Below are 16,077 nucleotides of genomic sequence, written 5' to 3' on the forward strand. Positions count from 1 at the left end.
CGAGCGTTTTGACACAGACATTTATTTGTACCATTTACGGAAATAAAATCATCGAATACCTTACTTGCGATCTCAGTGTCATCTGGCAAGCTATATAATGACTTGATTTGTTTCCGTTTTGTATGAAAAAGTCAGTAAAGCATAATTTCAATTTAAAGTACTGCATATTGACATGCGTAAATGTAAATGTTGGCCATATTAATAACAACAATTTATATTAGCGAGCAATATTTTGCAAATATTATTTTAATAGATAAGAAATAATTGAAAGTGTTATAGAGTTGATACAATATTCCCGTTTCTAAGCACATACAACCCCGACATCTTCATCGTGGTGGCAGTCGTCATCACCCCATCGGTTGTGCTTACACAAGAGCAAGGATGTCTCTGACCCAGTACAGTTGACTTCATCCAGGAAAATTGGCCCAGTGCCTCGACTGACACTGGTGTTATATCGTGCATTTGATCTAAAAGTAATAAAGGGGAAGTGTCATATAACTGTACATATAACACTGTTGGAATTACTGAATGCATATTTAGCTTGTTTGTCCTGACCTACAATTCTGTTACAGCATTTTCTTTTGGACAACAAATAAAAACGAAATTTGATTGCACAGCAGTATTTATATTTCCCATATGTAGGGGTGTGTCGATCACATATGTCCTTGCTTATATTTTCAATATAAATCTAATTATTGATCATCTGTTAGTTTATGCTAATTTGATTTAGCTCGATTGTGATGAAAGCTTCAAGCTTATTGGAACCATTCTTTAGTCCGCTACCTAAATGTCATATGAGAAGTCATTGTCGTGCCTTGAGTGGGGTTGAACCCACGACCCCTGGATTGAGCAGCCGACGCCTTATCCACTAGACCACCACTCCCGACCTGAAAACATCCGTGGTATTGAAGGTTTTTTTCCTTCCCCTTTCATTTTCATTTTTGGCAAAACGATCATTAGTTTTTAACTATTTTTCCTATCTATATTTTACCCATTAATAAATTCAGACAACCTTGAGCTCGTTGTTACATGCACCTTTTTAAATTCGTTAAAATATTACATACAAAATGTCGTAACAAATCGCATACAACATTCCTATGTTCAACCGTCGCTTCCCAAGTGTCTTTTTTTGACAGAATTTCTGATTGCTCCAAAACTTCTCTGACTTACGGCTATAAATGTTACCTTTTTCATTTTTTGTCAATTATTACATTAAATACATGTACCCCTGTGACGTACTACGATTCTTATCAAAATATAATTCAATACAAAGTTATGCAGAAAAGAGTCTGGAACGTTTGCATGATCATGTTCCATGTGCATCACTACAGTTTCATATAAATAGTTACAACACATGTCGTGTTGAGGTATTATAGATATAATTGTGCCATCAAATCATAGCAGAATTGATGAGCAATACGATATACATATTTTTCAGGCTGTATTGCTTTAAATACTGAGAATTAGGTGGTAACCAAAGCTAAAATCAGTTTACATGCCGGAAACAGATAATTTCTTTAGTAATAGATATTCCAACTAAAATTAATATTTTTCATGATTCGAAAGCTTGAAAAGGAGACATTTCCGTCCACAAAAAGTCTTTAAATTGTCTGTCGAGAATTAAAACATAAATATGTCATTGAAGTTGCAATACATAAAACTAAAACAGCCGGTGATTTAAAGCCGTAATCACGAGTACATACACAAATGTAAATAACAACATACGTTGGATAACCTAACATTCTGCACACAACTTTAGCGGCGTTGTTATTAAATCTATCGTCACACATTGTACCCCAATGACTACCGTCGATAGTCACCTCCACGCGTCCTCTACGGGAAGTGCTTCCTCCAACAAGACGGATGTGCAGATCTTTTAAATATATGAAAAATAACTAGGTCGTTAAAATTTAAATTTATAATTTATTCATTTATTCTCACAGCATTGTTGAAAAACAAAGCCTCGACATGTTGTTAACGTCAAGCATAATAAAATTCAATGAACATTTCAAATTGTCGAATAAGGCTTCTGAAAACTTCTGAAAATTACTGACACGTGACTTTTGCTAAAATCATTGCTGATCCTATTGGAAAAATATTACTTTTCAACATTCTAGGAACCAACTAACAAAAGACAAGTTTTCCAATTCAAACTACAATATAAATTAAGATTTCAATTAGATCACTGAAAACAAATAACATGCAAATCTTGCACATAGCCAGTATAAAATCCAATAGTTTCTATATAATAAAATGCACAACATTTCACTTTATATAGAATACGACATATTAGTAATCTAAGGTAAAAATATATAAGCACGAACACAAAACCCATTTACTGCTACAGAATTTTATTGTCTAGATATAGCTGATTGATTATTCGTGGTATAAATTTAATAAAATTTGAAAAAAAATGTCATTAAATATTCTTACTTGGTTTACACGAAACTCCAACTTCGTCGCCGATTCCACAGTTGTTTGTGCCCCAAGAACGACGAGAACAGTCCTCAAGGCTCATCTCCGAGCCGGAACACACTACGTCGTCCAACAGTATAGGCAATGTTCCTTGTCCAAAATTTGAATCAGAGTATGTGTATCCGCTATCCCTGACACAAAATGAAATTTAACCATTTTATCATCTTAGATGATTAGATATATTCTTATAAGTGTATTGGAGAGATCCTCAGACATTTTATATGTCAAAGATTAACTAACGAGATACAGTCTTAGATCATTTTTCATTCTCTTTCTTCTGCTTTCAGAAGAAGGTTAAAGAGATGCTGTTGCATTGGGACGTTCGCCTGAAGACAGCCAGAATATCATTTTTATACTATCGACAGCCATTTCCTTTCTTTCAGTAACAACCGCTAAGATTACTTATGAAACAAGCGGCCCAAATGGATCTAAGTCGCTCACTTGTTGATGACCTTGACCTTTTGACATTGCTTCTGATCAAGTTTGGTGAAATTTTTTAAGCAGTTCATTAAAAGTTATTTAAAAATTGTTTTTTTCTGTAGCTTGCTGTGGCGGCCTAAAGTGCAAAACCAATAGATAAAAGTTGTTGATGACAAGAAGTTGTTTAGAGATTTTTCTGTTTTAGCTCTGGTGGCCCCTAAAACGGATCATGCGGAACTATTACAATGATGCTACAGATCTAGTTTCATGAAAACACATCAAGCGGTTCATGAGAAGAAATCGCTTAAAGGTTACACATTTTAGCTCTAGCTACCCTAAAATTGGCCAAGTGCCCTTATTTGAATAAACTTTGGAGAAGTTTATACAGCTACTAACCAAGTTGATTAAGATCTTTCAAGTGGTTCATCAGAAGTCATTTAAATGTTTCTTATATATACATTTTTAACTCTAGCGGCCCCTAAAACGGACCAACAAACCAATGTTAACATATTTTGGAGAAGACCTTACACTAATGCTAAAGACCAAGTGTGATGAAGAGCTATCAGGTGGTTCATGAGACGAATTCATTTAAATGTATTTGTAATGTTTGCTCTAGCGGCCTCTAGAAGGACAGTGTTCTTGGAAATTGCCACTTTCTTTTTAAATCCTACGTGCAATTATATTACGTTATCTAACATTGTTTTGTACAATACGGCGAGTATCAATTCGAGGTAACATATTGGAAGAGCCAACTGGGAAGTCCAATATGTTTTTCGAAAGTCTACGAGTCCAAACATATCCCGTATTGTACAGTACAAGTTTAAATAAACATTTTATTCTATACTTATTATCCCAGTAAAAAAAGGAAAATAGTCGGACGTACACGATTCCATCTTGTTTCGCGTCCAGCGTTAATCGGTGTTGATATTTCTGCGTAGTACAGCATTTTTTCAGAAATGACACTACATTGTATTACTATAAGGTATAACTATTCATACTAGAAGAGGTTTTTGCAACACCAAATACAGTCTTTTCCCTTTTTCTTCTATCGAAAGGTCAATAAAATATTTACAATGCAGTTGTAAAGCTAGCCCTTGCCGGTACCTATATGGCCTTCTCAAATGGAAAGAACTGCCAAAGTAATTGATCGCATTCAGACAACTGAACCAAACTTTCCCCGTATTTCTTGCTGTAGTAAAATGTACCGTGTTATATAATATTAAATATATTTTCATGAATATATTTATTATGGTATTACAAAATAAAACCTGTATTTACCACGGTAAGTTTAACATTCTACAAACTACTCGTGCTTCCTCTGTACCAAATCCATCATTACAGACAGTTCCCCATTCTCCTTTGTGATTCACTTCGACTCTTCCTTCATACTTATTGGCTCCATTTACCAAGCGTACAGCTGCAGCGGACATATAAATAGATCATTCATCCTTTTAAATTTAGTTGAAAGTTTTTCTTTTTATCTTTATTTATTCTATATCTATTTTATCTATCCAATCGCGAACATTCATTTGCAACACGTGACCGTACAATATATTACGGTATTTGGACGCACGTGCGTACAAAAAAATCCTGTATTTTCTGTATTTGGACGCACGCGCGTACAAAACATCCTGTATTTTCTGTATTTGGATGGTTCAACAGTCCCATGTTAAACATACGATAAAGCCCGAAACGCGTGAAAATGTACCGAATGTAAATCGGATGAAGTAGACGCTCTATGTAAAGAGTTTGATTATGCGTCTTGAAATCAGGATTTAATTGTCGTTCTTTTTTGTTTACAACACACAAAAACGATTCAAGTGATGACAATGCTATCTGATTTAGATATTAACACGTTCGTTAATAATCAAAAACCTAAAAATACAGTAAAAAAGAAAAACATCATCAGATGTTGGAACATTTGAAAAGTGGCTAAAAGAAGCCGTTCCGGACGAAACTAAGAAATTGGAAGAGATCGGCTGTCTGAATAGCTACCTCGGAAGTTTTTTTTAACAGTTAAAAACAAAATGGAGAAGATTATGAATTGCAGCGTACGGGCGGTCGACATCCAAAACATGTCCGCTCTCTAATTCAGTTTTCATCGGATCTTCACCAAACTTGCTGACAATGTTTGTGGTCATAACATCTCTGCCAATTTCGATAACCAGCCAAATTGTACCAGTCAATGAATTACTCGGAAAAAAACGGGGAATTTAGCCCTGGCCGCTCTCTTAAGTCGAACAGTTTTCATCCGATCTTCACCAACTTGCTGACAATGTTTGTTGGCATAATATCTCAGCCAAGTATTATAACCACCCAAATCGCCAAATGGCTGTTGTAGGGAGGTTGCACCATATAATTTATTTAATACCGATACGCAGAAAATCAACATTCAATGAACTACGTATATTACGTATGAAGTGAAATAAATATAGAATAAAAAGATTATTTAAGGCCTAACATTGTTCTGTATAATATATATTTGCATTCATACCAAGCTGGAAAATACAGAAAAGGCAGGAATACAATATTCAGTGAAACATTTTTAATTTAAACTTAGATAAAATAGATATAGAATAAAAAGGTTATTTAAGGCCTATCATTGCATTGTTCTGTATAATATATATTTGCACACATACCAAGCTGGGAAAATATAGAAAAGGCAGGAACACAATATTTAGTGAAACATTTTTAATTTAAACTTAGAAAAAATAGAATAAAAAGGTTATTTAACATTGTACTGTACAATACGAGATATATTTGCACTCGTACCCAGCTGAGAAAACCATATTGGACTCGCCTGGCGGTTCGTCTAGTATGGTTTTCTCAGCTGGGTACACGTCCAAATATATCTCTGTATTGTACAGAACAATGTTTAATAACCTAATATTATTTTATTCAATATATATATTGTTGTTGTTAAAAAGTAGATCTAAATGCAAAGTATTGTATATTTATAAAACAAAAGGGATAGATTCAACAAAAAGCTAAAATGAGTTATTGTAAATAATAGTGTATAGCGAAAATAAGTGCAGCTCGGAAAAAAATTGTTCCACGTGGCGACATATTCCAAACGGAAATAAGTTTATGAATATGTAACATGTATCGCTTTTAGGAACCGCGACTAGAAAATTTTATGACGTCGTAAATGTATAATACAATGTATAAACTATATATTATTTTAATCGACGCTTGTATTTGCAATGCTGTGGTATCATTTACGATATTTCCGATAGTAATATTTCGTACTATATGCATACACATAAAAGTAACAATACAGTGATGCATTGACTAAAAATGTTTTATTGCCGAAAACGTTCAAATGCTAACTCAATTTTGCCAAGCTAATTAGCAGCTTCAAATATAAGAGCATGAATTTACTAAAACATCATTTAAAGGCAGTGAAGATTGACAACAATTTATTCCTTATATCTATAATTATTATTCTCTTTCTTTCGCATGGATTAACTTGATCCAACGCTGTAACGATAAATCATCAAGCCAACTAACGGCGGCTGTTGAAATAGAAAACACTCAAACGTCTCATCAGAACGGACAATTTCAATGTGTAGCTTCCGGTCATATGCACGTTTTGCGACGTCATTTACTCAGGATTTAAGGAACCGCATTTGGAATACTGCTTTTATTAGCTTCGCCTGCTTAGAGATAAGTTAGAACTATATAGTATCTGTTTGAGGAGACAGGTGCTAACACATGCAAGTGAATGTGACTGACTTGCTCAAAACCATACCCGACATATAAACTGTCTAGTTAATACCTATGTTCTTCAACCGTGCAACAAAACCTATATGTATTTCAATTCACTAATATGCACTATTTCCACCAGAGCCACACAAGTATTTTTTTAAGAAGTGACACTAACGTATATTGCAAAACAAATACGTGTTCCTGGGCACAAAATCGCTTGAAATAATGCTATATAAAATGCACACATTTGCTCGCAATAGCATATCATTTTTATAATCATTTATCACACAAAGGCAATAACAGAAAACTATACTATACTAAACTATTTACTCCTAGAGGTAAAGTAAACCGTATGACATACGAAAACCTAAGTCGAAATTAAAACTTTTCGCAATAAAAACGTTTGCTTCTAACTTCAAACTTGGTTTCCACAGCACCAAACTAATATAACATAGCACTCCTTATGAATCATGTAGTTCCAATGCAAGGGCATTTTTCATTTAAATCGTGTCATTACTAATTTTTTTGGTGCTGTACCCTCTGCCAAGGCATTGAGTACATGCAAGTTTGGTTCATAATGTTTTTATCCGTATTTACATGAGCATTTTGTGTGTTAACATTTCATATCTATGTTACCATTACGTGTCTAATGGATATAACTAGAGAGCATAACATTTATTCATAGGTTTATGTGTCCTTGGCACTTGATGGAACGAAGAGTGAGGGCTCAAGCTGAATATTTGCAACAGACGGTTACACTGCGGTGTCGCATTTTGTTCCGTTGTCTGCTGGTTTTACTGTCTATACATTTTGTGTACATATCAACCATTGCACACCCATACAGACATTTTTGTATGATTTTATTTGGGATGGCAGGGGAGAAGTGTGTGTGTGTGTGGAGTAGGGGCTGCATTTTTGGAATTTATATTCGATTTCTGTCTGAGACATCAAGACAGTTTTATTACTATGGTATTGATCTGTGACTTCGAGACGGAGCTTGTAAATAAGTATAATAAATAACTGATAAAAGCTGTGTCGTAAGACAAGAATTTAACAGCTCTTGATTGAATAATTTTTGGGCTCAAGACTCATATCAGAAACACAAAACAGTCCGTAACTGCGTATTACCCCGGAGATTAACTGAATTTTTTCTCCTGAAAATTTTCTCCTTTTGCTGGAGATGTCCATTATGTTTTACCTTAAATATCAAAGTTATAAAGTGTGGTAATTATCTTACTTACAGCATATTCCGGAAAGGTGTATGTCAAAATTATTAAATTTAGAATGTTTCAAATAGATTAAAGATATTCAGATCGATGAGAAGACGAAATGTGAAAAAGGACTGTTTATCACTGAATCGTTGCTATCCAAAAGTTGCGATAAGAATAAAAATTACCACTTGTCGCATTGCCCGGTATTATAGAGACATATTGGTCAGAATTTGTCACATATTTTCGCAATTTCACATAATGGTATTGTAGGATAACAGCCAAGGAAAATTATACCGATTGTGTTTTTCTTTTCTGAAATTTATTTATTATTAATAATTTAGTAAATATATACCATATTTTTCCTACCAAGAATGATAGTTTTCCTTTGTTAAACTTTATCAATATTTTTCCATTTAGAAGTGAAACCTTTTCTTTAAAAAATTTAAACATCTATCATTTTATTTCCCATTATGCTATCAGTTAAGAAACAATCAAAATATCACCTTCTGTAAAAACAATAACAAGCATAATACTGATGTTAACTACACTAAAACTGTTGAAATGGCCACCATTTTGTTGACGTCATTACTCCGCCTAGTTGCGGATATGGAGATAGATTATTTCAACTATGACACATTAGAAGACAGTTGGGTTTAGTAACTACAGAGTATGACGTATAGAATCAACGTAATTTGATAATTAAGAAAAGTGGATGAATTTTGACATTATATTCTAATATAATTCACAAACTGGCTGTTAAACTATACGCCTATTTACCCAATTTCTTTAAATTACTAATTTTATTTCTTTTGTAATTTTCAATTTCATCAACCAGAAAAACTAAAGATCGAGTTTAAACTTATAAATATCTAGGCATAAACAATATTATTTTACATATTACATTAATAACACGGAAATGAGTAAGTTATACTGACTGTATGTATGTGGTTTATTTAAGAAATAATAAGTTCCCAAGTGTGGTTTATCGTAGAATAACCCGTGTTTTGAGTTCTTATGCGTAAGAATATATCATAAGGATATATTGTTTTGCATAAGAACGAAAAGTCTGGTTATTCTACGATAAATCACACTTGGGAACCTGTTATTTCGATTCTAACACGACATTCTAGTATCAACAGTGTCAGAGAAAATGGTAACTACTTTTTACGACTGTGCTACGCACCTGGATCGGATGACGTCTTTGCACTCGAGTGGTTTATTGTAGAATAACTCGAGATAGATTTTGCTCTTAGACTACATGTATGTAGGTTATTCGCTGGTCGTGTTAGAATTAAATTTAATAGTATTTTATTGTATTTGTTATTAGACATATATACAATAATATTATCACAAAAGTAACATATACAAATGGACTGGGCCACGAGTTATATCAGTCCATTCCACATGTGATTTATGTACAAGATGTATCAATAAATACTGTATAAACTAAAGCGAACAGTAGTAGTAAATAGCTAATCAAGCACTACATCCGGGCTCAGATAATGGCGAGAAAAAAAAAAAAGAAATCCTTTCTTACCTGTAAACTTTCATGGCATTTTCATGTTTTATGTAAGCCATTCTCTGTTTTTATTTTATTTTGGATCTATGCCTGACAATTTGTTAACATTTGCAAGTAGATTTTTGGAATATATAAAAATGTATACAAACCAAATTACATATGTATCCCTCTCTATATTTCAGCTGTCATTTTTGAAGAAGTTCCGTAGTGGTAACATGTCAGAAGATACATGACACCTACTTTTCTTGGTATTTTGTGTTGTTCAAAGGTCATTTAGAACATAAGGTGAGTAATTCTTATTCAAATGGGTCTGGCTATGCACTACAACTCAGAAGTTTTCATTAGTCTGTATAGATTATATAGGTTTTTTTTTACCACTGTACAACCTTTACTAAATATGTAATATTTACGTAACACTTCAATCAAAATAAGGAAAAAACAAACTTATTTGTTTTGAATTGATACTCTCACGGGAAATTAACATGAATACACGCAGAGACACTGTTCAAGATACAGTTACCTGGGCAATCAATTGTAGGACATATTTCAATTTCAAACGAATCTCCTGCGCATGTTTGAAGAAGTAAACTTGACACAGTGCAGTTACGTTCTCTTCTTCTCAGACCGACGCCACATGTCACACTACAGGCATCCCATTCTCCCCATTCTGTCCATTTATCGCCTGGCACATACAGTATAGATTTTAAACATGATCGCATTCTTGTGAAATTATATTTGATAAACTTACTGTGAGATCTTTAGCTAAGATTCCACAGAAGAATACTAAAACATAGTATAGAATTGTGAAAAGTAGAAAACTCTGTGAAAATAACAAGATGAACATGCAAGGATTTGTCGATATAGTAATAGTGAAAGGCTATTTTCAACGATTACGAAATACTTTGATGGGTATCTGGAATGTATTTATTTTATAAATGCATGTTGCATCCACATTTTGTCTTTGCCCTACGCTTTCTGAACCATTTCGGTTTTGTAGCAAGCAGTCGAGTTTAAAATAACACTAAAACTGCCCTCATTATTTTCTTCTATGGCTTTTTCATAAAATACTTAACATGGTTTAGGACAAAGTTATTTACTTGTGCACATATGATCCGCACAAACATCATAGTTTATGTTTTCACCGAAACAGTGGTCTCCAAACAATGATGGGTATGGATTATTACAATGCCTGTCTCGTCTTTTTAATCCTATCCCACAAGATGTACTGCAGGTACCCCAGTCAGACCACGTGCTCCAGCCACCATGCACTTTTAAATTGTAAAGTCAAACTTTTAATATTTGAGAAGAATCAATAACTTAAGGTAGTTCTGCACGTTCGGATCAATATTTTTCTACAATGTACAATTCCATTAAACGCTGTTATTTAAAAACTTCTGACTTAACTTAGCAAATAAAAAATAGGGTCGTATGCTTGATGTTTTGCTAGATTGATTTTAAAAAAAAACTTGACTTCACACAGGTTTCATAATGGCAGTCTATGGGGAAACCACACTTTTGATGACATTTTTGCAGATAGATTTCTACAATTTGAATTTTAATGAAACCTATCACAATTAACATACGTCTATACTATAGTGAAATAAGATATATAGGCCCGTTTCATTGTTTTTAAGGTATTTGCCTATGATTAAAAATACCCGCACATTCCAACCCAATTTTTAGTATTGCGCAATAGCGAAACATGTCAAAATTGTAAATAAAACCAATCTGTTCAAAGATATGTTTTGCACAAAATAATAATTCTGTTTGAAAAAAGTTAAATATCGGTAGCAAACAGTGCATATTTTTCAGTTACATGTGTAATCAATCTGATCTTTTTCCGAGTTGTGTTGGTTTAGTAATAATACGCTTAAGTGACCCTTGTCCTTTGATTTTATGGACAAAATGCAGGAAAACATGAACGTAATTATAATAATAGAAAAAACGCAGGAATTTCAATGTCAGTTAGACAATATCTATAAAAGAAAAAGCAGATGTAAGTTTGTTCACAAAGAAAATATATTAGAATAAGCATTTTTCCAACCTGGACAGCGGTTTAGTGAACACGTATCTATATTTAAAAATAGTACGGTGTACTTTTTGTCAAAACCTATTTGTTTTGATTACCTAACTTTATTTTCATACTTTATCAGATAACACTTTACACTTTTCATGACTCATAACATTCGAACAAGTAATAACATTATGATATATGATATGGTAACTTAAAGAATACCACTCTTGTATCTGGTAACAAAGAAACATATGCCTAAAACGGTCTAATAACACGCTTGAATGTTGTTAGATAATCAAAGGATTTCCAAAGGTGTTTTCCTCAGCTTTCTTCTTACGTTTAAAAGTTATTGCTAAAAAACAGAGGAAGTACTATAAATCACGACCAGAAGAAATGGAATATTAAGAAAGTATGGATAAGTATTAACATGACTTCAGAAGAGAAAAACATAAGCATGGCAGATATAAACGACGAAGTATTTGACGCTGATGTAAAAGTGAATATTCAACACAAACTCAGACAACGTCGTGTTTCCTGTCAACTACAATCTGTCAGTGATGACTTACAACAAACATTCGAGAGACAAAAAGAAATGAAAGGTTTGTCAACACTTAGAGCTATACTGGAGGAGACCTTAAAATTCATTAGAAAGGGACTTGTACTCCTGTATGACTACAAGAGCAGTCTAGAATGAAACACAATATAGGTGATCTGATATCAATCGCAACTGTTCATAGCAAGTTACTGTGGCTGAAATCTGAACTAACGTTTGGACCATGGCAGAGAAAGATGTTAAAACTAAGAGTTATATGTGATTACAAGGACTTTTGTGACTTAAGAATTACACGCTATAGGTAAGATTGTGAATGCGGATAAGAGAAAAACAACTTTGGTGCCGCCGGCAATCATACCCGGGTATTGTAACAAACCGTTGTCCATTTTTGAGATCGGTATATTTCAAACAGAATGACATGCAAATGACACAAGGTCAATGAGATAAATAACCGTGAACAATATCCAAATATCTTAGTATAACTAAAAGATATACAAACTGTAACACGTATTTATGAAGTTTGTATTTTGTAGTACTTATTCAGAATGTAAGAATTTTACTGTACAGTATTATATATATTTAGATGTAAATATATTTAAAGTTATTATTGTCATGAGTAATTTTCTAGTGAGAAATAATTAATTAGTCACATTTATATGGACTTAGATTAAATGTTATTTAAAATTTGTCTAAAGGTTCCATTGTTTTTGGAGTTAACCTTTACATTCCTATGCTAGTTATCTACTTTTACATGCAATTGGTTAAAGGTAATACTAAATTCAACTGTATCAACGGTATCCTCGTGACTAGAGGTATTTTCGTGAGTACTTCATTGTTTGACAATGATATATGATAGTCTACAGTTTAAACGGATTTCATAAACAATATCAATACATGATTACAACACATATAGCCTAATAAAATCACTCTAACACATGTATTATTTTACCACCATGCACATAGTCAGCTGAGTAATAATTAAGAGTTTTTCTTCCCGTTAAACAATGTCAATCGTTTTGACCGCTTGCAAATTTTAGACTTTTATATTACCTTTAACAAATTACAATATTGCAATTGCATTTTATATTTGTTGCCATGTTTTTAAGTGACCTTTGAATATTTCAATGTTTTTATATTTTCACAGGAAAGATATTCACATCATTAAGTAATTTAAAAAGTACATTTAATTCCAGTATTCCATCAAAATGAACGATCACTAGATTTGAAAAGCTTCAGCACATTTCCGTGATACTGAAGCAACTGTTCGTTAAAATTATAGAAATCCCAAAGTTTAGATATATTATAGCAAAAATAAGATTAAATTCTCATAACGTAAAACATTGAAACTGGTCGCCATAAAATTATAGAAAGGACTCAACGAATATGTTTTTTATGCAACTTAAATGTTTTGGAAAATGAGTTTCATTTTATACTAGAATGTCAATTGTATACCCAGATTAGAAATATGTATATTCCAAGTTTCTATACGACTCGACCTAGTTTGTACAGTTTTGTATCTTTGTTAAACTCAGAAAACAAAATGTTTGTTGACTAAACTGGAACTATATTGTATTAAAAGCTTCAAATTCAGAAATGATACTTTGAATACGTAAGAACGCATGACTTAAATTTGATTTTATATGACCACTCTCGATATGTATCATTTAATGTTATTTACTGTGATTGTCATATTGATGCTTGTATGCTTAAATCAATAAATTTCGTGCTGTTCTGTTCTGTTAAAACCATTCTGTTTTCCAAACTCCTCCGATCGAACTCACCAGAAGTCTTACGACAGAATATTTTGATAATAAAATAACGTTGAAAATAAAATTCAGACACTGTTTACTAAAATACATGTATAAAAGCAAAAGGTCCTTAAAAATAATTTGAAGTTAGAATAGCAATAGTATCATGAGTAAAAGTGTAACTTAAAAAGAAAAAGGTCAATGGCTGTCATCTTCAATGAAATAACACATTTGAGATCGGTCATTGAGTAACCAACGAAGGCTGCCATTTCAATATGTGTATGTGTACGCGAACGTTTAGTAATTTCATTCACGTTATACTACTAAGTAAGTGTCTGTTGTTGCTCGCTTCACGTAATATACACGTCGAGAATTTCAAATAAAGTTTAATTTAGTATACATTGAACATACATATATCTAATTACAGAATCATTGTAATTGTCTTACTTTTGGAACCATAGACTTGTACTAAAATAAAGGCTGAAATCATAGCTATTACACGTGTGTAATTTTAACTTCCAATACAATAGTCAATCATGTCTCCTTTGCCACAACATTTCCAAGTTATTGACTGGAAACATTTTTCAGCATCGAGGTCTCTGCGACTTTGACCTTTGATCTACTAGTTCCCAACACGTAAGGGGTCATCCACTGACCACAGACAATCATGCTTTAAAGTTTGGCAATCTTAAACCAAAACATTGCCCAGATATTGACTGGAAACCGTTTACATTCTCGATGTAACTGTGACCTTTATTATTGTTTTATTGACTCCCAAACAGCAAAGATCATCTACTGACGACCAACATTCATTATATGAACTTAAATCACTGTAAATCTAAACGGTTATAGTCTCAATGGCATTGTGACTTATCTACTAATTCCGAAAACGATACAGGTCATCAAGTGACCACGTGAAATCATACTTTGAAGTTCAGCTAAAGCGTTGTATAGTTATTAATCGGAACCAACCAAAGAAAGTACCGATTGACCAACAAAACAGTTTACCCACCATCTCGTCTTCGTAGGGGATGAGGAATAAATATTAATAAGTGACCGTTCATGATGTGTCATCAGAGAAACCAGTCTTAAATATATTTTGTGTGTTATCACAATTTTTAGAATATCAACAAATTTACATGTATCATACATAATCGTTATAATGCTATTTTTAAATTGGTATGTATACATAAAGTGTGTGACAATTATCTATTCAACTTTAACTGTTGAAGGTTATTTACATAAATTTTATTTCTGCCTATACACGGTCCCATCTAATTTTGGACTCTGGCTGAAGAAAAAAATATCATGCTGTAGTTCAAATGACCTTAACTAAACAAAAGAAAACGCAAACAAACAAAAAGGTTGACTTAGGCCTCACTGCAACAATCCGGCAATATAGTTTCAATCCGAAATAATTATACCGTACAAATATGAATGTCGATTTGCAGCGGAAGCTTATCTTTTTTACAATAACTTGTTTTAAAGTGGTGAAATGGGGATGAAAACAAGTTGGCATTTTGACATATAGTTTGCATCAGATTTGCTAATTGATAATTTCAAAACAATAGTAACAATATCCGACAATACAAATACATTTTAAATCAATAGTTTTCGTGTTTAACAATTCTGCATTAATATACTCTGCGTAACTGAAAAGTTACCACCTAATATACACCTCTTTACTATTTTATACAATATCGACGTCACTTTTTCATGGCCTGTGCGCGCTCTATTACTCATAGACCCTGTCTGATCATGTCTCCTAACCCATTTCATGACTGTCAGGTGAGAAAAGCACATACGACGTGCAATTTCGCGACATGAAAGTTCGGCGTCAACCATGCCAATGGCCTGATGGCGTTGATCGTGCCTTAAACGTGGCATTCTTAGCAAGGATATTCTAGGTTTTTTTTAACGTATACCTTTTAGTATGTCGCCTAACTTTCAAGTGCGAGGACTGATTTGCGATAAAAAATTCGTACATGTTGATATTGCTGGAAAAAGTCATTTTGCACGTGCAGCCCGTGCCTCAAATGGATTTAATCGAATATGACAAATCTTTACACCAGTGACGTCTCAGTTGCGTCAAAGATGTAGTCGTGTTATGCGTTTAAGGTATTAGGCCCCTAATAGTAATGTTTAAAAAATGGTATTTGCTTTGTATATTCTTACAGTTGACCGTGATTCGCACTTTGTTGCAAATTTTTAAAAACTTTTACCGTGCCGTTTTTTATAAATTTTGTGTAATTTATGGTATTTGCTCAAGCTCAAGTAGAGACAAATTTCAAAATGATGGCCTTTATCTGAAGCGTTTGCAGAGAATTCATTACACCATTATTTTTTATGAAAGAAACATCAAACTATTGGTAAACAATTATAAAACTTAAAATAAAACTGTCAATATCATTTTTTCTAGGGTGCCTCAA

At 33.0% G+C, this 16,077-nt stretch overlaps 2 protein-coding genes across 2 annotated transcripts; both read right to left on the reverse strand.

The window, feature by feature from the left end:
- Positions 1-268: 268 nt before the first annotated feature.
- Positions 269-2,695, reverse strand: LOC123534265 (neurotrypsin-like). Its single transcript, XM_053519606.1, has 3 exons — positions 2,434-2,695; positions 1,726-1,873; positions 269-467 (listed from the first exon to the last, which is right to left on the reverse strand). The coding sequence occupies exons 1-3, from the start codon at positions 2,516-2,518 to the stop codon at positions 302-304; spliced, it is 399 nt and encodes a 132-aa protein (XP_053375581.1). The 5' UTR covers positions 2,519-2,695; the 3' UTR covers positions 269-301.
- A 1,473-nt stretch (positions 2,696-4,168) lies between these two features.
- On the reverse strand, positions 4,169-10,340 carry LOC128547310 (CD5 antigen-like). The gene is made up of 2 exons (XM_053519607.1): positions 9,854-10,340; positions 4,169-4,312 (listed from the first exon to the last, which is right to left on the reverse strand). The coding sequence occupies exons 1-2, from the start codon at positions 10,050-10,052 to the stop codon at positions 4,170-4,172; spliced, it is 342 nt and encodes a 113-aa protein (XP_053375582.1). The 5' UTR covers positions 10,053-10,340; the 3' UTR covers position 4,169.
- Between the last annotated feature and the right edge of the window lie 5,737 nt (positions 10,341-16,077).

This window comes from Mercenaria mercenaria, chromosome 12 (genome assembly GCF_021730395.1).
Source record: "Mercenaria mercenaria strain notata chromosome 12, MADL_Memer_1, whole genome shotgun sequence".
Classification (NCBI taxonomy): Eukaryota; Metazoa; Mollusca; class Bivalvia; order Venerida; family Veneridae; genus Mercenaria; species Mercenaria mercenaria.

Excerpts from the sequence above, each read along its gene's own strand:
- LOC123534265 (XM_053519606.1), bottom strand. The coding sequence starts at position 2,518 with ATGAGCCTTGAGGACTGTTCTCGTCGTTCTTGGGGCACAAACAACTGT. Across the intron at positions 1,874-2,433 it reads TGGAGTTTCGTGTAAACCAA|ATCTGCACATCCGTCTTGTT; the intron begins GTAAGAATATTT and ends TATATTTAAAAG. Across the intron at positions 468-1,725 it reads AGAATGTTAGGTTATCCAAC|ATCAAATGCACGATATAACA; the intron begins GTATGTTGTTAT and ends TATTACTTTTAG.
- LOC128547310 (XM_053519607.1), bottom strand. The coding sequence starts at position 10,052 with ATGCGATCATGTTTAAAATCTATACTGTATGTGCCAGGCGATAAATGG. Across the intron at positions 4,313-9,853 it reads TCCTACAATTGATTGCCCAG|CTGTACGCTTGGTAAATGGA; the intron begins GTAACTGTATCT and ends TGTCCGCTGCAG.